General features: G+C 47.4%; 1 protein-coding gene across 3 annotated transcripts in view; it reads right to left on the bottom strand.

Moving 5' to 3' along the window:
* SAMD4B (sterile alpha motif domain containing 4B) overlaps positions 1-24,996 on the bottom strand; it is a 37,558-nt gene extending 12,562 nt beyond the window's left edge. Inside the window, exons 1-3 of one of the 3 annotated variants that reach the window (XM_032841804.1) lie at positions 24,938-24,996; positions 11,160-11,563; positions 423-893 (exon numbers count right to left, since the gene is read on the bottom strand). In XM_032841804.1, coding sequence (XP_032697695.1) covers positions 423-893; positions 11,160-11,355 — 667 coding nt within the window. In that variant the 5' untranslated portion in view covers positions 11,356-11,563; positions 24,938-24,996. Of the gene's footprint in view, positions 1-422; positions 894-9,901; positions 9,986-11,159; positions 11,564-24,937 lie in introns of those variants that run through there. The other 2 variants (XM_032841802.1, XM_032841803.1) reach the window with 2 other exon arrangements.
* Positions 24,997-25,009: the final 13 nt, after the last annotated feature.

Genomic DNA, 25,009 nt, shown 5'->3' with positions numbered 1-25,009 from the left:
AAGTCATTAGGGGCACAGGCCAACTGGGACACATGTACAGGGTCTTAAGGTGGGGGGAACACAATATTCGGCCATCTTATTGTTGCTATAGGATTACAGGACTTGAGTTGCCAGACTTTTAAAAAATTTTTAAGAGAAACTGAAATCTGGATTTCTAAGGGAAAATTACCAATTTCTTATGTCACCAAATTTATTTTAAAGCATAATAAAACAAAAGCAAAGATTCACTGAGTTTGGGCTCAACAAGACATGTCTGTAGGTCAGACACGGCTCCCGGAATGGCAGTTCACAAGCTCTGCACAGCCTCATAAAGCTGAGGTCCAGAGAGATTATGTGACTTGCTCAAGGCCAAAGAATGAGTGAAGAGCCCAGTTTGACCTTTTTCAAGTAGGCATGGCCTCCTGGGACCCTCACTCCCTCACCTGCATTTGCGTTGCTCCCAATACTGTTGATAGCTGGCGGCACTGAGCTGGATGGGTGGAAGGGCACGTGTCCATTTTCCCGGGGTGGCTTGTCCTGCCAGCCTGGCCCTGCCTCCCCAGGGCCCAGCTCTGCAGGGCTCCCCCACTCATCTGAGCCTTGGCGTGAGTGGTAGGTGGGCTCAGGCCGGGTGCGGAAGCCACTAGCCAGCCGTTCTTCCAGGTGGCTCAGCCAGAGGGCCAGTGCATTGCGGTCCTCCAGTGTGGTGGCCGGGTGGATGAGGGCATAAGAGAGCAGCTGGCGGCTCTCCTCGATGAAGGCATTGCTCTCGATCGAGTAGGCCAGGACTTTCTGCAGCAGCCTCATGTACTCCGACTTGGCCTCCGTGTTGCCTGGCTGAAGTAGGGGCAGGTGGGACAGCAGGAGGGATACCACCTTCTCTTTGGACTCCTGCTGCCACTGGCTGACAATGGCTGTGGAGGGGACAAAAGGGAATGTCAGGGAAGACAGGGTGGGGGACTCTCTATAGATCCAGGAGTGCTACCTACAGTCTGCTCCCTCAGCTCCAATCTACTCTCCCTTCCCCCTTCATGACCCCTGAGCTTGTTCTTCATACTGATGAGACCCAAAGCACTCACTATTGCCAGAGTAATTTTTCCTGGTTCCATCACTCCTACTCTCCAACACCTGCTGTGGCTCCCCATCAGCCAAACTTGCTACTCTGGAATCTGAGCTCCTCCTGCTGTCCCCAGGCCTGCCCTTCTTCCTGTATCCCTGTTTGTTATCTTCATGGCCTCTACCCACACTCCCTTTCCCCCAGCAAAAGAGCCTCCTTCCTGATAGGGGAATGACACTGGAATATGATGGTTAACAGCTTGGGCTCTGGAATCAGACGGTCTAGACTCTACAACTTACTAGCTAGACTCTGGGAAAGTCACCTTGAACCTCACAGAGCAGTGATCTCCTCACTGAAAAGTTTTGAGATAATTACAGTACTCAGTTCACAATGCTGTTCTGAGATTCACTGAGCTAATAAAGAATGGAAATGGCCAGGCACACAGAAAGAATGTATTTACTAAATGCTTGCTGTTCATTTATATTTTAAAGATTTATTTATTTATTTGAGAGAGAGAGAGAGAGAAGAAGCAGGGAGCCTGACGTGGGGCTAGATCCCAGGACTCTGGGATCATGACCTGAGAGAAGGCAGATGCTTAACCAACTGAGCCACCCAGGCACCCCAGCTTGCTGTTTTTTTTTTAACTGTTCTCTTTGCCTCCAGATTTTCCCCTCCAATTGGTACCATTCACCAAGATGGATTTCTTTTCCTAAAAGGACAGCAAGGTTTCATGTTCCTGACAAGGAGCTCACAATGCAGGGCTTGATCCCAGGGCTCCAGTATCATGACATGAGCCGGAGGCAGATACTTAACCAACTGAGCCACCCAGGCACCCAAATTCTGGACTGCCTAAACCTGCTCTTTTCCAGGAAGCGTGCCTGGCTGCTCCATGCTGCAGTGATCTGGTGACATCGTTTTCCCATCTTACAGTGTGACAGCCTAGTAAGTCTGTCTGTGGAGATGAGCCAGGTTTCCCCTCTTGACCCAGAAGGGGACTCCTGAGGAATAAGACCACTGCCTGGCCACATAAAGGAGGCCTTGGGAAGGAACTGTTTGTTATAGGTCTGTCCTCCGTGAAGACCTTGTTACCCCTGCCTTAACTTTAACTCTCCAGTGGAGTAGAGGATAGGAGAAAATGCTGACAGGGCAAAGGAAAGGGACAAAGAATACCAACCAATACTTGAGAAAAGAGATAATGATCAAGGACTAGGGCCAACTATGTCCTCTCTCTTGGGCAACTGAGCTCAGACCTGTAGCCCCAGTGACAATTTGCAAACACCTAACATGGGCGTTTTGAGAGATGACCTACTGGGCTATTGGTAAGGTCCTGGAAAGGTGTGAAGGAACTGGGTCTAACCTGACAGAGAGAGGACCCTGGAGGGGTGAGTGATGAAAAAGAACAGGCAGAGATATGGCTTATGTCCCTCCTCTCCCAGTTACTGACCATGTTACTCTGGGCAAATGTAGAACTTCACTGAGCTTTACTTTATCTCTGAAGTGGGGGTCAGAATCATTCCTAACTGTCACAGCTACTACTAACTACTATGAATTAAAGTGAGACCATAGCACAAAGTAGAGCATAAAGTAAGTTCTCAGCAAATATTAGCATCATCACAGTTATTATATCTTACTGTGGCTCCTTCTTTTCAAATACCCACAGAGATTCTAAAGCCACATGCCCAACTCCTGGTCCTGGAAATTGAGAGGCTGGGAATGGGCATATACTATATAAGGAGAGCCTCAGAATTCTAGAAATTTGGATTTCAAGTGAGCCCCAATCTGGATCGCTCTGCATCTGACAGTGTCTCAACCCAACTTCCTAAAGGCTTAAGATTCCAAGGACCACTGGTCTCTGCAAAGGGAGCCTTGCATAAAAACATGAGAAATGACCCCTCACACCTCTCTTTGTCTTAATGACCTGTGTGGAAATCTATTGTTTAGGAATTCACATATATTTCTAATTCTGGGGGTGTCCCTGGGTGTGTCCAGGTGGCTCAGTCATTAAGTGTCTGCCTTTGGCTCAGGTCATGATCTCAGGGTCCTGGGATGGAGCCCCACGGTGGGTTTCCTGCTCAGCTGGGTGAGGGGGGGGGCTCTGCTTCTCTCTCTCCCTCAGTCTCTCCCTCTGAGTCTCCCCTCTGCTCGTGCTCTTGCTCTCTCTCAAATAAATAAAAACTTTAGAAAAAAAGAGATTTCTAATTCTGCTTAAATCTGTAGCTTTACGAAAATGAAACACACAACTCCCAACTCCTGGCCATATAACTAACTACTCATTCTCTTGGCCTGGGACTCTCTGCTCTAAGCTTCCTAGAGAACCCCAGGGATTCATACATTTAAGCAGAGTTATCAATTCCTGCTATGCCCATAGTACTGGCCAAAATAGAAAAGTAATACTACACAATAACAGTAATAACGGATAGCACTTACTGAGCATTTACTATATGCCAGACACTATGCTAAGAACCTCACCTCAACCCTCCTTTAACATCCCACCTTATAGATGAAGGACTAGATTTCAGTGACGGAACCATGATCTGAACCCAGGTCTGTCAGCCTCTAGAACTGGGAGGAACTTTTACGTATAACACTGTACTAGTTCTCCAATGCCAAGTCTCTTGTTCTCCACCCCTTCGTTGTCCCTGGCTTTCTAGATCTCATGTATGACTTACCACTCAAAGCTAGGAAAACTCATCTCCTCTGTCTTCTCTTGAACCAGCGCCCCATGACTACAAGGCTGATTCTTAAGTCATCTCTAACATCTAAGGATGTTTCCAAGGTGGGACAGGCCTTCCTGATTTCAGGAAGCCTTCACCTTTCCCACCCTTCTACCTCCTCCATCTGGTACTTGATCACATAGGAACAAATACACTGGCACCCCATTTCCCTGACTTAATAATCCTTGAATTTTTTGCTCTTGATGAGAAGGAAGAAGAAATACAGTGATGAAGATTAGGGAAAGTCAAAGACTTACATCCCAGCTGTGTTATACAGTTGCCTGGCCAATGTGCTTCTTCCTCTGGAAAGGGGGAATGAACAGGGCCACTGAGAGGATTTAGGGAGACAATGCGTGTAAAGCACCTGACAGGAGTCTACCCACAGTAAGCACTTAGTATGTGACTCAGTGATTGGTGTTTTTCTCCCTTCTCCGGCAGTCAGCCTACCCTTCCAGCCCTACCCTGATGTTCTCAATCGCTGTTGTTAGGCCTTACAGGGTAGCCAGAGGCATCTGGGACAGAAAGAAGCCTTGTCTAGTTCCTCCCCCACCCCAGAATACTGCCAGGACCCCAGGGCTATGGGACACAGCTTCTCCTCTGGTACTGCCAGGGGATATGACAGAACAGCCCCAAGGGTTGGGCTCAATGAAGGACCTTGTTCTACTACAGAGAAAGGAGAGAGAGGTTTTGGATGACTGGAGGCTGACCCTGGGGAAATGTGTGTTCATGTGTCTGTGCAGCAGTGCGGTGGGGAGGGCGGGCCTCCCAAGACTGGGAAGCATCAGTGAGCACTGGAATGGGTCCAAGGAATTTGTGCAGCCTCAGGCCCCTTGGGGTGAGCCCAGCTGGGGCTGCAGATGATGGGTGGGGATGAAACTTCGTTTCCTGCTCTGATCAGAGAAGTCTGGCTTAGAGCTGAGGCACAGCAGGGGCCTAATGAATAGCTGCACAACTGAACCCAGACGGCCTCTTGGAAGATAGCAGGGTCTATGTGTGGGTCATGTGCCTCTCGAGGACCCCTGACCTCACGTCACCCTGTCACATGTCCCAGCAGATATACTGAGTAAGAGCACAGGTTCAAATGCGAACCTGCCTGGATTCCAAATCTACCTCTGCTTCTATGACCCAGGTCAACATAACTGTGGGCCAGTCCTTTAACTTCTCTGAGCCTGGTCTCCTCTTCCGTACAGCAGGGGCAGTAAAAACCCTATGTCACAGGGTTGTTGTAAAGATTCAATGAGACAATCGTGCAAAGCACCTGACGTGTGTTAAGTACTCCATGGATTTTAACTATTATTGTCATTGCTCCTGGTTGAAGATTAAGAGCCCACGCTGTTTTGGGACTGTGGGGAACAACTAACATAGGAGGACACATCTGGGACTCCCCCTTAAGATTCCCGACAGGGGTGGGGAATTTCATACAGTTATTTACCAAAAACAGACATGTCTCTGGCTCCTCTGAGCTAGAGGCACAATAAGCAGTGATGAAATTCTGGAGGTGGGCGGATGGGGGAAGGGGCTGGGGAATGCCATGATGCCAATGACTGCTTCCTCCCAAGTGGCAAACCTGGATTCTGCAGGCATGGAGAGGACCAGAGAGACTGTGCATGAGTACCCTCCTTGGCCAGGTGACCAGAGCTAAGTAGGTCATGACCCTGGGTCCTGGCAAACCATAGGAGCCAAATATATCTTGGAGACTGCCATAAAAGCAAATCCATTTTTATGTGCTGGGCTGTTGCAACAATCCTGGCAGCCTCAGGCACTCGTCACAGGGGCTGGGGTTCAGCTGAAAACACGCCCTACTCTACCTCACCCCAGCTCGCACAAACATGGGGGAGGGCTAGGGGGCTCACATTTTTGTTTGATGAACTGTGTCAGTAGAGCTTGAAAGGGGAGGGTGGAGGCATGAGAGCTGAGCTCTGGTGACTCATTCAGCCTCGGCCCCCTCCTGACCTCAGTTTCCCCACCCAGATTCAGTGAGCCAGAGAGGGAGGAGTTTAAACCTGCTGGATACAGGGACTCTGACTCAGAGAACAGGAGGAGGAAAGAAAATGCAGGAAATGCAGCCCAGGAAGCTGAAGGACCAGGGAGGGAAGGGGATTTCAGTTTCCCTGGCTCTACCCTTTTGGTCCAAGTCAGCATCAGGGGTAAAAGAGAGGGCCAGGATTACTGTTACAGCTCCAAACAGGCAGGGAAGACAGCACTGGGAAAAGGAACAGGGATGATAGCAGAGGGAAAGCTGGATCCTCTCTCCTTTCCTGTTCCAGAGACCCTTAGGGTTCTACTTCTTTTCTTTTCCTGGGTATTGTTTCAGATTCTGCTTCCATGAAACCAACACTGGCTGCCTGGGCTGGGGGACTTCCCTAAACCCTCTCAGCTGCTTGAGAGGAAGAACAGCCCAGACTAGATCCCCCTTCCACAGCCCCAACTCCTCACTCCCAGCAGGCTGCATAGCCCCACTACCTTCCTGGGCCCACCTGGAATCAGCACCAGTATTAAGACAAGAGGTTCTTCACTGGATGCACACAAGAGCCAACTAGGGAGCTTAAAAAATATCAGACTTGCTGGGGATAGGACCCAGGCCTCAGATTATTATTATTACTTTTTAAAGATTTTATTTGACAAAGAAGAGAGAGCCCGCACACCAGGTGAACAGAAGGCAGAGGGAGAAGCAGGCTCGCCAAGCAGGGAACCCGATGCGGGGCTCGATCCCAGGACCCTGGGATCATGAACTGAGCTGAAGGGAGATGCTTAACGACTGAGCCACCCAGGCGCCCTGTCAGATTATTTTTATAAAGTCCTTGAGTGATTCTGACATGAAGCCATGGTACCCACTTGCCTAGATCAAGCCCTCTGCACTCCCTGCCCCTTCTGGTAGCTCTGCCCCAAACCCAAATCTGAACCCAGGGCCTCCTTGGGAGAACTTAAAGAAGGGGCAGGGTTGGGTGGCTGGGACACAGAGTACAAACCCCAAAATGGCAGAGGATCTGCCTCATGTTCAGCCACCCAGGTCTGAAGGGATCTAAAAAGCTGAAGAGTTTCAGACCCTATAAGAGGCAGCTCTTCCCTGGGGATTGGTGTACCAACTGAATTCATGATTTGATCTATGGGGTAAGTGTGCATCTTGGTGGTGGCGGGGGGAGACAGGAAAGACAGTCTCTGAAAAGTCCATCTCCTAAAACATTAAGAACTACTCTTTTAGAAGAATGTGCTGGGCTCCCAAAGAACGTCATATGCTTGGCTGTGGCTTTGGCGAGTTACTTCAGAGCCCAAAACTTGGACAGTATCTAGAACAACCTTCTTACGGTTCAGATACAGTTCCCTGGACTCAACAGGGGTGGAGCTGGTCCAACTCACGAGAGTTGTTAGTGGCAGAGATGGAACTAGAACTCCTGGAGGTACTGATGCCTATTCTCAAGTCCCATGACAAATGATTCATCCAACAGGGCATCATTTCTCAAGACTGCCTGGTCATCAGAACCCGGGTATGTGCTCCCAGACCCATACCCTCAGGATTCTGATTTGGTGGGTCTGGGTTGGTGGGGAGGAGCTGGATTTTAACAGTCACAACCCTTCACCAGGTGAGATGGATGATGATGCAAGTTTGGGAAACAGAGGGAATGGGAAGGCCATAATGAACACCGGGAGAGAAAAAGGCAGAGGGTGCACAATTCCTCCCACAAGGCAGGCCTCTGGGCCCAGGAAGTAGCTCCTTCCCTCACAAATACGGCAAGGCGGGTGTTCTACTTGAGGGTGGGCCAAGACAGGAGACACAAGCCTCCTTAGTCTTGGAACCACCATGCCTATTAAGAAAGAGGTACACAGGGCGCCTGGGTGGCTCAGTGGGTTAAACCTCTGCCTTCGGCTTGGGTCATGATCTCGGGGTCCTGGGATCGAGTCCTGCGTCGGGCTCTCTGCTCCGCGGGGAGCCTGCTTCCTCCTCTCTCTCTCTGCCTGCCTCTCTGCCTACTTGTGATCTCTGTCTGTCAAATAAATAAATAAAATCTTTAAAAAAAAATTAAAAAAAAAAAAGAAAAAAGAAAGAGGTACACAAGGGTCTACAGAATTTACCTCTGTGATCACTTCTCTCTCCCGTCATGCTCTGCTCTAATCCTGGCAGGCTGCCTGCCAACTCTGATATACACCATAGCCCTCCTTCTCTTTTCTCATTCAAAGTTTTCCCTACCTTTCTATCCAAGCACCAGCTTGTTATACTCTCACCATCTGACATGGGACTGTGGCTGAAGACCTAGATTCCTATTTTCATTCACCAGTGAATTCACTCTTCATCAGTTCTCAACCCATTACCCTGCCAAATCCCAGTGCAAACCATCTGGGAAGGGCCTCGGTTATTGGTGTAAAGTGTACCAAGTCTTTCAAGGCAATGTGGTGAGAGGGAATATTTAACTTATTTATTAATTTTTCAAAGATTTTATTTATTTATTTATTTGACAGAGAGCAAGTGAGCACACAAGCAGGGGGAGGAGCAGAGGGGACAGGCAGACTCCGCACTGAGCGTGGAGCCTGACCTGGGGTTCAATCCCACGACCCTGAGATCATGACCTGAGTCGAAATCAAGAGTTGAAGGCTTAACCAACTAAGCCACCCACGTGCCCCTAGGGAATATTTTAAATGCACATTACTTCAAACTAGCAGCTCCACAGAATTCTAGGAATTTATCCTAGAGATGCTTAAAGGGTACTCATTACAACACTGTAAGAGCAAGACCAAACATACCATATGGTAAAGCCTAGAGGTCAAGAGCCAGGAGGTCTAAAGTCAAATTCCAGTTCCACCTCTGACCAGTTGTGTGACCCAGGGCAAGTCACTAAACCTCTCCAGACCTTAATCTCCTCATCTATAAAATCAGGGGAACAGTAAGACCTACCTTACAGAACTGTTATGAGGGTTAAATGAGTAATAAAGGTAAAGTATTGCTTGATACCCAGGTAGGGCTCCATAAATTTACTTATTCTACGTATTCTTGCTATTATGCAGCCGTCAATAATGAAGTGTATGTGTATATATATATATATATATATACACACACACACACACACACACACACAACTGGAATATGAGATCTTCAAGTTATACTGTTAAACGAAATTGGTTAATACGCACAGTGTTCCATTCTATGTATTAAAATGATCAAAACAGGGGCGCCTGGGTGGCTCAGTGGGTTAAAGCCTCTGCCTTTGGCTCAGGTCATGATCCCAGGATTCTGGGATGGAGCCCCGCATCAGGCTCTCTGCTCAGCAGGGAGCCTGCTTCCCTTCCTCTCTCTTTGCCTGCCTCTCTGCCTATTTGTGATCTCTGTCAAATAAATAAATAAAATCTTTAAAAAATATATTAAAAAAAAAAAAAAGATCAAAACAGGGTGCCTGGGTGGCTTAGTGGGTTAAAGCCTCTGCCTTCAGCTCAGGTCATGAACCTGAGGTCCTAGGATGGAGTCCCACATCATGCTCTCTTCTCAGCAGGGAGCCTGCCTCCCTCTCTCTCTCTCTGCCTGCCTCTCTGCCTACTTGTGATCTCTGTCTGTCAAATAAATAAAATGTTTAAAAAATAAAATAAAATAAAATGATCAAAACAATGAACAAGCTGAAGGGAGAGTATGAACGTATTCATACATGCACAAAATATCTCACAAAACATACACCAACTGGGAATGTGGAAGTATGGAAGGGAGGAGACCTCACTTTTTACCTTTCATATGGTCTGATTTTACAAGTTTTGAAAACACAGAAATTAAACATGCTCTAATAAGAAAACAGAATAAACACCACTGATGGTTCTGATATATAGACAAGATTGGCACCCAGTGCTCATGCAACTGCCTGGTCAGGATGGGGTGGGAGGGATGTGTGCCAAAGCTGCAAAAGAAAAAGTCCTGCCCCAAAGGAGCCCTCCTCTGGGGGCAGAGCCATACCGCAACCAAGAACTCCTGCTACAGAGCAGAAAGGAGCCTTCCCTGGTGGGGACGGGGGAGGGGTTGAGCTCTGAGCCTGCTGCAGCCTTGCTAGGTTCTTGCTCTCACTCATACTGGATTTAAGGCAGTATGACTCCTGGCCTAGGAGCCCCCTCACCCTATAACCATGGTGCTTCTGTGACTTGGTACACAAAAATTCAGAAAAATAAAGGTGACTGTTACCAAGGCAGATGGACCTGGGGAGATGAGGGAAGCCAGGCAACTCTGTGGCTCCCCAGTCCCAATCTTAGCAGTCCACTGTGGATTTCCTCACCTATAAAATGAGGATAATAACAGTACCTATTTCATGGGGTTGTTGTTAGGACTAAATGAGTTATTGACAATAAAAACCATTTACATTTATTAAGCGTCTACTACATGCCAGATACTGTTCTCAGAGTTCACAACTACCCTAGAAGATAAGCACAGTTATGGTCTTGATTTTAAAGATGAAGAAACCAAGGCTCAGAAAGATTAAGTTACTTCATTATATCGCAAATGACAGAACTGGGACTTAAACCCAGACAGTCTGACTCTAGAGCCACCAAAGAAGACTGCTTTCAAAGTTAGTATACAAGGCAGTACTTTGCTCGTTTTAAGGGCTTGACATGAACCATTATCGTGGGGAAGAAGGTGGGAACTGACACGGAGCCCCTAGGTGCCCTCCCCAGTCCCCAGTTAGCTTTCAGGTAGTACAACTTGCCCTCTTCTCTGGCCTCCATCTCTCTCTCACCCATCGCTGAGGTCAACAGCTCTCCAAATAGCCCTGTGGAGGCCCAGAGGCCAGAATGGCTTCAGGAGTGTCCCCTGAGAGGGTTCTCTGGCCTGACTCTTATCTACATCTGGGGGTCCTGGGACAGACAGTTCTACAGACGCCTGGCTCAGCCATCCCAACGCCAACCTCATGGGACACGGAGTATCTCTCTACTGAGTGCTGAGGGAACTGATAGGGACCATATCTAAACTCAAAACTCTCTTGAAGCTGTTTATCCCTTAAGTCCAACTTACCTTTAGGAGTAAAGAAAAGTTTAAGATGACTAGTAAATTTTGGAAGAATTCTAAAATTCCCTCCTAGCTCTGCATCCTGAAGCTTGAGAAATGAATTATTTGCTCAGCTTCCAACCCCCTTCACAGTAATGACTTTAAGTCTCTTCCTCTGTCACCTAGACCGGCCACCTATGTAACTCTTCCTCTGCTATGGGATGTTTCCAGTTTGCACTGTCCCCCAGGAACCCCCCACATCTCAGTACATCTGGCAACAAGATAGCCCCGAGAGACCTATGATGATGACTTGGGAGGTCAGGGACTCCCCACCCACCAACATGCTCAGAACCCACATTCCTCAGCACCACTGTGGGGGTGGACCTCCTCCACCATCTGACATCAGCTCTTGTTCCAGGTCTCCCTTCCACTGTGCTTGTCTCTAGGGGTGGAGACTCACCAGCACTGTTGGCCTCCGACTCCAGCAGGTGGATGTCATTGCAGTCAGCTAGCGAGTGCTCCAGGCAGAGCTGCAGGAAGCGGGCCTGGGTGCGAGTGACCCGCTTCAGAAGTGACAGCAGGGCCACCGTCTGCTCACACTCATTCCAGCCCTTGAACCAGCCAGCGAGGATGCCCACCTGGTCTCGGAACATCATGGTGCCGGGCCGGGGGCCAGGGTGGGGGGGGACGGCGGTGGCGAGGGCCAGCGCCGTCACATGGTCTCGGCTCGGGGCTCCTGTTACCTCTCCCCTGAGGGCCAGGGCTTGAGGATGTTCCCTGGCGTGGTGGCAACGGGCAGTGGGGGGAGAAGGAAACCTGCTCACATCGGGGGAGGTCTTGGTCCAGCCACACCTCTCCAGGCTCCTAGAAAAGGGAAGTAAAGGGATCAGACAGAATGAAAGGGCTGAACTGGTGCGGTTAGTGCTGCTGAGGGGGTAAGGAGGCTTCATGCCTTCCTCTCTCAGGGTATCTGCTCTGCTGAGTCCCCGGAGAGAAAGAAGGAAGCCAATTACCAGATAAGAAACCAATTTTCCTTCCAATCTACAGATTCAGAGAAAAAGCTTGATTGGGATTCAGAGAGACTAAGGAGGAGATGTTGCCCAGCAAGCCTCACAGTCATAGGACCAAAGGAAGCAGAGTAAGTTGGTAGGATTTTCCAGAGATGGGAAATAGGAGAGGCTGCACACTATAGGGAAAGATCTGAATTAATGGAGACCTGGTCCCAGGTGACACATGACCCCCAGCACATGCCTTGACCTTGCTGGTCTCTGGCCACCTCTTCTGAGAGTGGCAAAGAGTGACGGCTCACCTGGTAAGAGGACTACATGCAGTTTATATTATTTCAATCTAAGCCTCACAAAGCGAAGATGTGAGTGGACAATGTGAGTGGTGATCCCAGTGGAGATCTCGAGTATGCAGACAGCTAACTGATCAGTAACTGCCTCAGTGTCCATGGGTACAGGGACTGACAGTCTTTTTCAAAGATTTCCAACAGGCTGGGGGATCTCACCTCCTTCAACCCAGCTCTGCCACTCTGAGAAAGGTGCACCTCCGATCTCTAAGCTCTCACTCATCTCTGCTCTGAGGTGGGTCTCCCCCAGACTTCTTCTTCATTCCCCTAAAGGTTACTCCTGACCCAAATCCTCTGGGTTGGTAAGTCCCCTTGGTTCCCAAAGACTCCAGACCGTCATCCAGACTCCTAAGAGCACAGAGGATGCCAACCTGAGAGGGGTCACATCCAAAGTAAAAAACCTCCCAAGTGGGGAGCCTGGGTGGCTCAGTGCGTTAAAGCCTCTGCCTTCGGCTCAGGTCATGATCCCAGGGTCCTGGGATAGAGCCCCACATCGGGTTCTCTGCTCAGCGGGGAACCTGCTTCTTTCTCTCTCTCTACATGCTTCTCTGCCTACTTGTGATATCTCTGTCAAATAAATGAATAAAATCTTAAAAAAAAAACAAAAACAAAAAAAAACCTCCCAAGCAAGAAAGTGTCCAAATTCTTCTCTCAGACAGGAACTACACAGGAGCTGTGTTAACTGGGCAGACAACAGGCCTATTCTTCAGTTGACTGATTTCTGGACACTACTCTGAAGCCTTTTTCTAAGTGTCTTGAGCTCCAGGTCTCCACTCACATTTCCCTGTCTCTCCTGCAACCAGTGCCTTGGCCCTATCCCCAAACCACATTTGGCTCCATCTCCTTCTGGCTGCCAAAGGACTGAGAACTCCACAAAGACCCACTGAACCTACTGGGCTCAGATCTTAGAGAGCTACTGCCATCTCCCTGAACTTCCATGCTCCCTGCTGAACAGGGCTGTGAGGTCCATCTGAAGATGGCTGTGATTCACCAGGCAAATCCTCTGTGAGACACCTGAACAGAGCAAACTGGCCCAGATGTCAATCCGTTTGGATATAAGGAAAAGCACAGGGGAAATGAAATGTGTTCCAAGTTAAAAAGATCTCCCAGATACTCTTTTATTTATCTCAACACTCAATGTGGGGATTGAACTCATGACCTCAAGATTGAGATTTGTACACTCTTCTGACTGAGCCAGCCAGGTGCCCCCAGAAATCTTTTTTTAAAAGGAAATCAATCGTTGCCTCCTGGATTAAATCCTCCAATGACTTCCCACTGCACTTAAATGAAACCTAAATTAAACCTGACCATATCTTAGCCTACAGGGCCCTGCAAGACTCCTGTGGCCTCTCCAGCCTCGTCTTGTACCAAGATTTCTTATTCACTGGAATTCTCTTCCTCCAGACCTACTTATGGCTGGCCCCTACTTGTCACTCAGGTTTCAGCTCAATGTTAGTTCCTGAGAGAGCTTCCCTGACCATCCAATCTAAGGAGTCTGTCATATTAATACTATTTCTTCTATATAATTTGACACCCTCAGGTATCATCTTATTTTTGTTGTTTCTCTTTCCATCAAAAAGCAAGCTATAGGGTCACCCAGTGCCCAGAACAGTGACTGGCACATAGATGGTGCTCAATGTGTATTTGTTGAAAGAATGAATAAAGATGATAAGCATGAAAGTCACACTTGAGATTTCTACAGCCTTGGGGCGAGAAGATGATGGAAGGAATGGCCCACCGGATAGTAAACAGATTTAGAAACCTTGTCCCAAGAGAAAAATTTGAAGGCACTGGGGAAATTTCTCCAGGGGAAGAAAAGACTCAGAAAGAATGACATAACTGACTTTGAATATCTGAAGGGGTAGCACACAGAAGAGGAATCAGATTTGTTCTTTTACTCCAGAGGAGAACCAGGGAAAATGGCTGGAAGTGAGAGGTGACATGGGAAATGTAGAGAGTCAAGAAAATTCAGTTCTAGTCTTGCCCCAGACACTGATTCACTTTGATCTTTAAACTAGTCTGCTTCCCTTCCCTGCAATGTGTAAGGAGCCAGATTGGATCAGACACGACAAATGGGTTTTACCTCACAGGCTAACTCCAAACGACTGGTAGAGGCTGCTTGGAGCACTGTGGTGAGAAGGATCCTGAAGAAATGAAGCAACAGGAACAGCCATCAAAGGGCAATGATTAATAAACTGAGGACACACCTCACATGGGATACTGTGTAGCTTTTAAAAACATGCTTGATCCTGATAGCAGAATACAAAAAAACACAACAGACCTATATAGTGTTTGATCTTTAACCACCAACCTGCAGGGATGATCATAAGCTCTGTAGTAATACATACAATACAATCGCATTTTTATAAAAGGATAAAAAGCCATATAAAAACCCTTATATATCTTACAGTACCTATATGTGCATGTGTATAAAGAAATGTGTACAAGGACACACCCTGGGCTGTTCACATTGGTTACCTTGGAGAGAAGAAAGAATTATTAACTTTCTTCATGTAACTTTGTAGCATTTCACTAGTTGCAAGTAAACATATATTACTTTCGTAATTTTCAAAGAATTTTATTTGAAAAAGTTTTATGATTGCATTCTACTTTCCGGTTCAGTGAGAAAGAACACTGTGATTGATTATCAATGTTTGCCCTGGATGCAGGATGGATGAGGGGTAGTTCACATGCCTGAAATAATCAGTTTCCCTTTCCAGCTCCAGCATTTTGTGGCTTTCGGCCCCAAGGAGACAGCAGCTGCCTCAACATAAGGAAGAATTTTAAAATAATATATCTGTCCAAGAAAGGAACTGGCTGCCATGTGAGGAGGTAATAAGCTCCTTGGCTGCTGGAAGTGGTCAAATGGAGGCTAGTTGAACATCCCTTGGGAGTGGGAGGGATTCCTTCACTGGGTAGCAACTCATAAGATAGAAGGACATGTTACTATTTCAGAGGGAACATTTGTGACGAGACGTTTGATATGCCAACAGTATTTACGGCAAAAAGATGACCAAATCCACGAACAAGACCAAAGATGTGCACTCTCTTTCCCATAAACTTTTCCTGGGTTGTTATTTTTCCTAAGCAATATCACTGTGCCCCCCAAATAAACTGCTGACCAGCTCCCTTCCCCAAATAAGTAAAGCTGTGGGACAGGGCAGGGCCTCAAACATGACACTTCATAGTGAGGCCAGGTTTTGAATGAAGCACGCTGGTGAGGACTACAGTGAGTTGAAAGCACTCATTCTGTCTAAAAGGAGAAGTCACTTATTTAGCTCTAATCACCTGCTGCCATGGGGGAATGTGGGCCCAGTATTGTTAGGTTTAGTAGTTTAGGGTTTTTTTTTTTTTTCCAGTTTTTTGTTTGTTATTTAAAGATGAGCCAGAAATCAGGATTTTTAAATAAAATTCAGCTATTTTTAAATATTGGAAACAAATTCATATTAAAACAGCAAAAACGAACCACTATCTAAGAAACAAACAAAGCCTGTGGCCTGTAGTCCTCGGAATAGATGGACACAAACTGGGAAAAGACCAAAAGTCCGCTAACTATCCTTCTCTCTCAAGCCACCCAGCTGCTCCGGTACATGACTGGCAGAGAGAATCTAATGCCCAGCCATGGCTCTGACAATCCTCAGTAAACACTAGGGGGGTTAGAGCAATAGTCACTTTTAAGACAGGAGAAGGATGCTGGGTGTTTGGTGTGGATAGTGACTGGAGAGGACTGTGTGGCCTTCTTCCATTGAAGGGCCAGAGGTCCCCAGCTACCTCCTGTCCTGGGTGCTTGGCAGCAATGAGAAGGGAAGGGCTGTGCTGGTATGATGGCCAGGAAAGAGGCATCAGCACCGACTACTGCAAGGCACTTTACCGTGATGGATTCTGGTGGATTTGCTTGCCAGACAGCCATTCCCATCTTCTGGTACCTTTGGGAAATTAACGGTCTTCCTTGGCTCGGGAGTAGACAAATCTACTGGCCAAGAAAGTCCTCACTGGATTCCTGCTGGAACTACTGGGGAGAATAAGTTCTCCACTGGAGCTGCTCACATTATGCAACATCTCCTGATGTTACTGGCTGCCACTTCTGCTACCTCACGGTGAGAGCCTGTCTCAGAATGAAGCTAACACAGATGAAAGCAGAGTCAAGAGGTAAGGGGACAAAGAGGGAGCCTTGTTCACATTTGAAGCTCTGGATCAAATCCAGCTAGCGTGAAGCCTCCTCACCTCAAACTCTTCAGTTATATGGACCAATAAATTCCTTTTGGGCTAAGGACAGTTGGGAGTTGTGTTTCTGTCACTTGGAGTTGGAAGAGCCTTGACTGCTCCCATACAAAAACAGAACTCACCACTGCTCTGGTCTTGTATTCATGTGACCAAAAATGACTCTCTCCTTTGAGGCAAGGCTCTAGAGGGTGACCCCTATGGCAAAAGCCTCCTGGACAGTCCCAATATTACTGCTGCCATACTTGGTCTTCAACGGACCAAGTAACCTTCTTTGGAAGCATCTATCAACCCTGGAAGGTGGGAAATGAAGCCAAAATTGGCTACGAGGTTCTAGGAAAAACTGTTCACTAGGCTCCCTTCTTTGGCTTCAAACAGCAAGAGGTGGCCCACAGATAGGAGGTACCTCCGCAGGTCAGCTCTCCTCATTCAGAAGCCAGGCTGTGGAGTCAGATGTGGCTGAAACCTGGGCTCTCCTGCTGATACTTACTTGCTCTGTTGACCTTAAGCAAGTAACTCAGTTTCTTCCTCAGTGAATCTTGTTGTAAGAATGAAATGAAACAATGTGTATAAAAATACCTATATGAATGCTTAGCATATCTCCCTCTACCACCCATCGTGTCATATGCTAGACCTTATGCTAACAGCTTTTTATGGATGAGTTCATTTGACTCTAAAAACAACATATATGCTATATTTCACATATATACATGAGGTACACATGTATTATACACCTACCTACAGATGTACACACACAATATTATCCTCATTTTACAAAAAAAGAAACAGACACAGAAAAGGTTAAGCCACCTAAGACTATACCCAGCTAAGCTGAGATTTTCAAGGCCAGTCTGTCCGGCTTCAGACCTCTTGCTTGTTCCTAAGAATGTTACAACCTCCTGTAAGTTTGCTTCCACTGCCTAGAAAAGTTGGGCAAAAGGTAAACCCTTTAATGCCAACATCTCTGGATAAATAAGGGGGTCCTGTTAGCCTTCTTACCCATTCTTAGCCCTTCTATAGCACCCACCTAGGCCTCTGAAGAACTCACACTTCATGAGTATACTTCATACCAGGCTAGTTACCTAAGGTTAACTCACTATCCTGACTTGAGAAGAACAGGAGAATGTCAGATGCCAAGGGAGCTCAGCTTCTTTTTTATAAAGATCAACCATTATTTTCAGAAACTCTTGAAATATGTACACAAAATATGTATACTATTGTCTCAGCCAAGAATGAGGCTTTTGTATGAATAGTTCTTGGGAACAGAGGGAGAGGAGGGGAGAAGCCAGGCAGGGCCTCCTGGAAGATAAGGCCAGCCTGGAAAGCTGTGGGAAAACTTGAAGTAGAGAGGAAGCTGGTATCCCGTCCCCCTTTGCCCCCATGTATTGCTCTCTTTCACTCATCCCACACTTCAATGTGTTGACCCTTCCCCAGTGAAACTCCCATCTTTAGCTCTTTCCTTTCTCTATACTAGCATCCTTCACTTGATAATCAACTCCCACAGGTTCAACTATCACCTTTTTGTGGACAATTCAGAATTTCTTAAAGTCATCTTGGACTCCTTTCTCTTCCATAAGATCTATTCATCTGGTCTTGATAATTCTTTTTTTCTTAACATCAACTAAACATGCCCTCCTTTTCCTTTCCCAAAACTCAAGTGGCTCTGGGACCATGCTGTCTGGGTTGGAAACAGAATCCTACCATTTACTACCTGTGTAACTTTGGGCAAGAGATTTCACCTTGCTGTGACTGTTTTCTCATCTGTAAAATGGGTTTAAAATAGTGCCTATTCTTATAGACCTGTTAGCTATTATCATCCTGGATTCCTCTCTTTCTCTAATCCCATTATTTTAAACTTTTTATTAACATATAATGTATTATTAGCCCTAGGGGTACAGGCTTACACATTTCACAGCACATACCCTCCCGAATGTCCTTAACCCAACCACCCTCTCCCTACCCCTCACCCCCCAGCTCTCTAATCCCATTATTAAGTCCTATTTTCTCTATACTGAAAATACATCTATTTCTCTCATTTTTTACTGCCACCATCATATTCAAGTTACCATCTTTTTTCATCTCAACAAATGTAATGCCTCCTAATCAACCTCCTGCTTCCATTTTTACCTGTTTTTCTTGCAGAAACCAATGAACATTCTTTTTTCTTTTTTTTAGATTTTGTTTATTTATTTGAGAGAGAGTGAGAGCATGAGAGCTGAGAAGGTTAGAAGGAGAAGCGGGCTCCCCACGGAGCTGGAAACCCGATGCAGGGCTTGATCCCGAGATTCCGGGATCATAACTTGAGCCGAAGGCAGTTGCTTTTTTTTTTTTTTTTTTTTTAAAGATTTTATTTATTTTTCAGCGACAGAGGGAGAGCGAGCGAGCACAGGCAGACAGAGGCAGAGGGAGAAGCAGGCTCCCCGCCGAGCAAGGAGCCCGATGTGGGACTCGATCCCAGGACGCTGGGATCATGACCTGAGCCGAAGGCAGCTGCTTAACCAACTGAGCCACCCAGGCGTCCCAGAGCCGAAGGCAGTTGCTTAACCAACTGAGCCACCCAGGTGCCCACCAGTGAAAATTCTTAACAAAGAAAGAAAAAAAGAAAGTAACAAAGTCAGACCATGTCACTGTCTTGTTTTAAAGACCCTCTATAGCTTCCCAAGTCTCTTAAATACCAAGGCCCACAAGGCCCTATGTGATCTAGACTCTGTCAACCTCTCCAATCCCTTGCCCCTTCTCCCTTACACTGGTTTCCTTGTTGTTCCTTGAACACATCTCAAGGCTTCTGTCACTTTTGTTGACCCCTCTACCTGAAATGTTCTTCCCCAGATCACCACATAGCTGCTTCCCTCCCATCAATCAGATCTGGGTTCATATGTGCCCCAGTCTTCCTCATCTCCCCAGGAAGGAGTTTTTGGTCTGATATCATCGAAAGGCATTTCTTTGAAGGCTGCAGCTCTTCCAGAAATGCCTAGACTGTAAGATCCATGAGGGAAGGAAAGACTGTGGCTCTATTATTCACGGCTATGTTTTCAGTTCCTAGCATAGCACCTGGCACACAGCAAGCACACCCTCAATATATCTGTGAAATATTACTCCTCCCGCCCCCACAACCCTTACAGCAGTCCTTTCTCCACATAAAACAATGCTTAGACTGGAATGCCCCACTCCAAGATCACCCCCCAACTATGCCTTCTCATCTTTCAGGTTATCAGGTTCAATTGTCACCTCCTCAGAGGCCAATTCTGACCATTCTGAATATAGTGGCTACAGCCATCCTCTTTTTCACTCTACTGTTTTAATTTCTTCATAGCACATATCACTGATTTATGTATCTCTCCACTGCCCCATCAGAATGTAAGCACCATGAGTTCCAATACCTCGACTGTTTCTTCAGTGCTGTATGTCCAGTACCTAGAAAAGTGCCTCCATAAATTGTTTAACTGCTAGAGTTGAAACTTATATACTGCATACACTATTGTTCTATAACCTGCCCTCAATCAGATTCTATTCAAAAATTTACACTAAAACAAAACAAAACTCTACTCAAAGTAATTTACCTAACTCTTCACAAAGTTCAGAGTCCAAAAAACCCAAAGCTGAAGTACAGAACTGAACAACACTACTCCTGGATTCCACTACCCTACCCTGGAGCTACCATGAAAACTGGGCAGCCATCTCTTCCCTGTCTCTATCAGTGAGATCCCAAAGGAAAGTCTGGTTGGGTCAGACTAACCATTGACTCTCTCTGGATCCAAACAATCACAGAGTGGAGAATGACTAGGGCTGAAGAACAAGGGAGGAGGGAGACTGGCACCAGTACTCAGTAAGGCTGTAGGATGGAATCAGAGCAACCTCAGCAAGCAAGATACAATTCCAGGGTATAGAACCCCAAACACGTCCCTAAAGATCTTCTGTTATTTCACACTTATTCAGGGAAGAAACTGTTTTCACACTGGGGCTCTCAGAAAAGAGTTCTCTTTCCACTAAGGCTGTTAAGGAAGTAGGATGTAAGCCTGGAGTTGCTGAAGGCCATCTTAGTCACCACAAAGTAGAAACTTGTTGAGGATGAAGCTAACTCTTTGGAGAAATGGGCAGAGATTACTGAGAAGATTGTTTTGAACTCCTGGATAAAGCTAGGTCTGAAGCCAATCCAGACCTGGACTTTTTAGTAACACAAGCTAATTAATTCTCTTTTTTGATTAAACCAGTTTGAACTAAGGTTCTGTCATTTTTGTCTCTGGAGTACAGGCTCACATAAGCCATTTATTTATGAGCCATTTATTTTTGATAACACTGAGCAGTTATACACAGGGCATTGTTCTAGGTACTTTATATGTATTAACTAGTTCAATCCTTACAATAATTTTATAATATAGAATATCATTATTAGTTTCATTTTTTAGATGTGGAAACTAAGAACCAGAGTAAAATTGAAGTAATTATTCTAGGTCACAAAACTGGTAAGTGACGGTGGGATGGAAATCCTGTCTGACCCTAGAATCTGCATACTTAACCATTATGCTATAATGCCTCACTGTACCCAACCCTATCGGAACAGAAAATCCAACTCTATGACTCATGGCACTATCATCTTGGGACGGACAGGGTCCAGAGACCTTCTATTTGTGCCACCTGTCTTCAATTTCACCATTCGTAAAATGAGATTAATTGTAGCTTACCTACCTTATAGGGTTCCTATGAGGAACATGAGAATACATGTGAAGCATTTAGATAGTGACTGGCAAATAGTAATTACTCAATAAATAGTAGCCATTGGTATTATCGCTCTATGGGTCACAAAAGTACAGCTGGCAAATACAACAGAGATGGAAGAGATCTGTTTTCTTTCATCTCTGTCCTTTAAGTGAAGAGAAGAGATGCCATGGGTGGGAGATGAGGAGGCTTTCTTGTCTTTGGCCCACTGCAAAGCTGTTAACTGCCTAGAAGGCCACTCACCACTGTCCCAACTCCTGTGGAACATCACCGAGCCCCAAAACCACCTTTCCATGAAGTCTTTACAGATAAAAGGATCCCTCTTTCACTGCCAAATTTCCACAGCATATAATTCGTACCTCATGTTCTGCCCCATGTACCTGCCCAACCCCTCTAATGTACTGTGAGCGCACTGAAGGCAGGCCCCACTGTTTATCCTGTGATCTCTGTTTCCTCTTCTAGACCCTAGAGAGAAACAGAACCCCTCAGAGAAAGCTGAGAGCCCTGTGGAGGCCCCAGACTTACAAAGTCTGAGAAGCTAACCAGGATGGGGTGAGGCAGGTCACCGAGAATAGGACCTAAGGCAGCTCAGAATAAGGAGTGAGCATACAGAAAAGTCCCTCAAACAGCAGTAGGAGGGGCAAGACAGCCTCTTCTAGGAGGAGAGACAATGGGAGCTAGGTAGAGAGAGAGGACAAGAGGGGGTGGGGAAGGTGTATAGAACCTGAATGGGGAGTGAGATCTGAAAAACTTAGAGATTTCTTGCCAAATGCAGAGGGAGGAGTTGCCCATTCTCTAATAATTCCCAGTAACTTACAGAGGGCAGATCCCAGTGTGGGATTCAGAGATAAAAAAGACACATCCCAGTACTTTCCAGACTGGCTAGTCCAGTGAGGATGAGTAGACAAGTACATGAAAAACTACAAGGGAGAAGGTGAGTAGTGCTCTAAGAAGTAAAAGAGAGGACTCTCAACAGTAAGACAAAGAGAATGAAAAGACCTTAAAGGGAGAGTGCCTACATGGAGAGAAACAGATGAAGATTAGAAATGGACATGTGTTCAAGGAGATAGCAATTTGAAGCGGAAGCCCCAAAGGCTGGGGTATGGTGTGGAGGGGAAGCCAGAAGGTGAAAGTGCTGAGGGAGACCTGGAAAGAAACCATTCGAAGGTGGAATATGAAGGAATTGCTCAGAGGGTGGGGTAACCTCTGAGAGAAGCCAGAATCCTTTCAAGGAGGCAGACTTTTTGGAGGATGGATATTTCACAAAGGGGACTCTCAGGAAAATGGGGGTGGGCAGGAGTCCAGAGGTATACCCTGAAGCATCTTTCAGGGGGCTTTCTGTGGCAAAAGGGAAATCCTCTCGGGGGACAATGGTTCTCAAACTCAAGCATGCTCCAGAATCACCAGGTGGGTCCCTAAAAACAGACTGCTGGATCCTACTCTCAGGTCTTCGGATTCAATAGGTCTGGGCTGGACCCAAGAATCTGCATTTCTAACCAGTTCCCAGGTGATGCTGATGCTGCTGGCCCAAGGACCATGCTTTAAGGATCACTGGTACAGGGGAAGGGATTCTTTAGTGAGGAGGCCTTCAAACGGGAAAAAGAAGGAGAAGGCTGCTGAAAAGAAAATGGGGGAGTCCTCAGGAAGTCTCCAAGGATGGGGTTGAGGGTCTCTCAATCTCCAAAGGGAGGAGGAGTCTTTGAGGATGAAACCTAAAAAAAAAAACCGGCCTGAGATGTTTCTGAAGGTTGAGATTTCAAGAGGTGAGGCTGTCTCTTGAGGATCTTTTCATTAAAAGGAGACAGTGGAGGCTCTAGAGGGTGAGGGGAACCTGGAAGATGCTGGGGACCTCTGAAGGGACAATGTGAGGAAGGAGGCTCAGAGCTAAGAAGGATCTCTAAGTTGATTTCAAAGAAAAGAGAACAGAGGTGGTGAGAGGATGTAAGTAGGAATCCTAAAAGGGGTAAATCTGATAGGGTACTGAATGGATGCATGAGGCAATGTTCCGAAGAAGTCTCAGAAAGTGCTGAGGATTAGGTTGTCAATGCAGGGCAATTTTGAAGAAAATTCTCTGAAGGGTGTCTGTGGGAGGTGTGGTCTCCAGAGAAAGGCTTTGGATGTGCTGGAGCAGGATGGCAGAGATCTTTTCAGGAACTCCTAAGAGAGCTCAGATGAGGAGAAACCTCTGAGTAAAGTCTTTGAAAGATAAAGTATGGGAAAAGTGGGTCTTCTGAGTAGAATGTGGGAATGTCAGGGTAGAAGGTCTTTCAGAAAGAATTCTGGGACTTTCTAAGAGCAGGACCTCAGTTATTTTAAGGGAAGACTGAATAGGGAGGAGGTTCTAGAGGATGTGAGGGAACCTGTGAGGAAGAGCTCAGGAAGGGAAGTCTCTAGAAGTGTCTTAATAAGGCAGGAGGTCTCTGAACAGTGATTCAGTGGGTTCTGGGGGTGTCGGAAGGATCTCTGGGAGGGATTTCAAGGGCTTATCCCAGGAGAGCTCAAGGGGTTGCCGAGGTCTCCAAGAAGATGTGAGGACATCCTGGAAAAACCGCATCTCACAGAGATCATGAAGAGTCTTAAAATTTAACAGGTTTTGAAACTTCAACTAAAAGCCAGTCTAGAAAGGGGGATTTTCAAGGGTCATCTAAAGAGGATTCTAGAGGATATCAGAGACTACAAGGGACCTTTTTGGAATCCTGAAGAAATCTCTGGAACATGTGGTGTAAGTTACCGGGAAAGAGTTGGGATAGGTAACAGGGCTTGTGGAAAAGGCTTTTGGAATATGGGATATGAGTTCTCCAGAGATTTCAGTGACTCTCTGGAGGAGGTATTTGGGAGAAGTGAGGGCGGTCTTGGGGGAAGATTCTTGGAGTATGTGAGGGTGATCTCTAAGGCATTTCAGGCTGGTGAGACCTGAGGGATCCCAAATCTTTGGGAGAAATCTTTGGGATCTGTGGAAGGGTCCTAAGGGATGACTTCACGAAGGGGGAGTGTGTACGGGAGATGGCTGGTGCTTGGGTGGAGAGAGGGTCCTCCAGGTGAATTTTGGGGATGTGAGGACATTTCAGAGAGTCTCTGAGAAAGACTTTCAGGGTATATCAGGGAAATTCCAAAGGACATGGTGGCAGGGAGGGGGTTTGGAGATTTGGGGGCCATGTGAGAAACATCTCCCAGGTGATTTCTGGTGTGGGGGTAGGTAGGAGGGAAAATTCTTGGGACCTATGAGGGGGAAGACCTGAGGATATTGTGGAGATATGCAAAATAGGTCTCTGGGGGAGATTTCTGGAATGTGCGGGGTCTGGAGGGGATCTCAGGGAGACTGCAGGAGATTTTTAGGGCTTATGAGGGAGGCTCGGGGAGGAGATATGACACACATTGTTGGAATAGATGAGGAGTGGCCTCCGGGGAATATTTCTGGACGGAGGAGGATGGGGGATCTGGGGCCAGAGGAGGGGTTCGCTGAGGAAGATTTCCGAGACCTAAGTCGGCGTCTGGACAAGATTCTGTGGACGTAAGGCGGGCGGGGCTTGGGCGGGGGGGGGGGGGGTTTCGGGAAGATTTCGCGCCCGGGGGGGGGGGGGGGGTTTTAGGGGGGGCTGGGGGGGCTTTGGCGGGGCTGCGGGAACGCCCTCCAGGGAGGTGTCTGAGGCAGACCTGCGGGGGAGGGGGGTGGTGTTCGGGGGAAGGTTCCCCGGCCCCTCGCGGTCCCTAGGGTGTGAGGAGGGTTTCGGAGAAAAGCTTCCCAGGCGGCCTGGGCGGGAGACTCGGGGGTCGGGGGTGGGGAATTCTCTCGAGGGCCGGGACCCCCGAGGCCCGCGCTCGCCGCCGCCCGCGGCTCGGGGTCCCTGAGGGGGCGGGGCCGCCCGCGCGGCCTGGGGCGCCCTGAGGTGAGCCCCGCGCGCCCCGACCCGCCGCCGCCCTGCCGCCGCCCGGCCCTGTCCGCGACTCACCGCCTTGGCCTCCGCCGCCGCAGCCGCCGCTCGGGCCTCCTCAGGCCCCCGCCGCCGCCGTCGCCCCCTCTC

The sequence above is a fragment of the Lontra canadensis genome, unplaced genomic scaffold, assembly GCF_010015895.1.
Source record: "Lontra canadensis isolate GAN:19392208 unplaced genomic scaffold, GSC_riverotter_1.0 scaffold125, whole genome shotgun sequence".
NCBI lineage: Eukaryota > Metazoa > Chordata > Mammalia > Carnivora > Mustelidae > Lontra > Lontra canadensis.
This window is presented reverse-complemented; position numbering and strand designations above follow the sequence as displayed.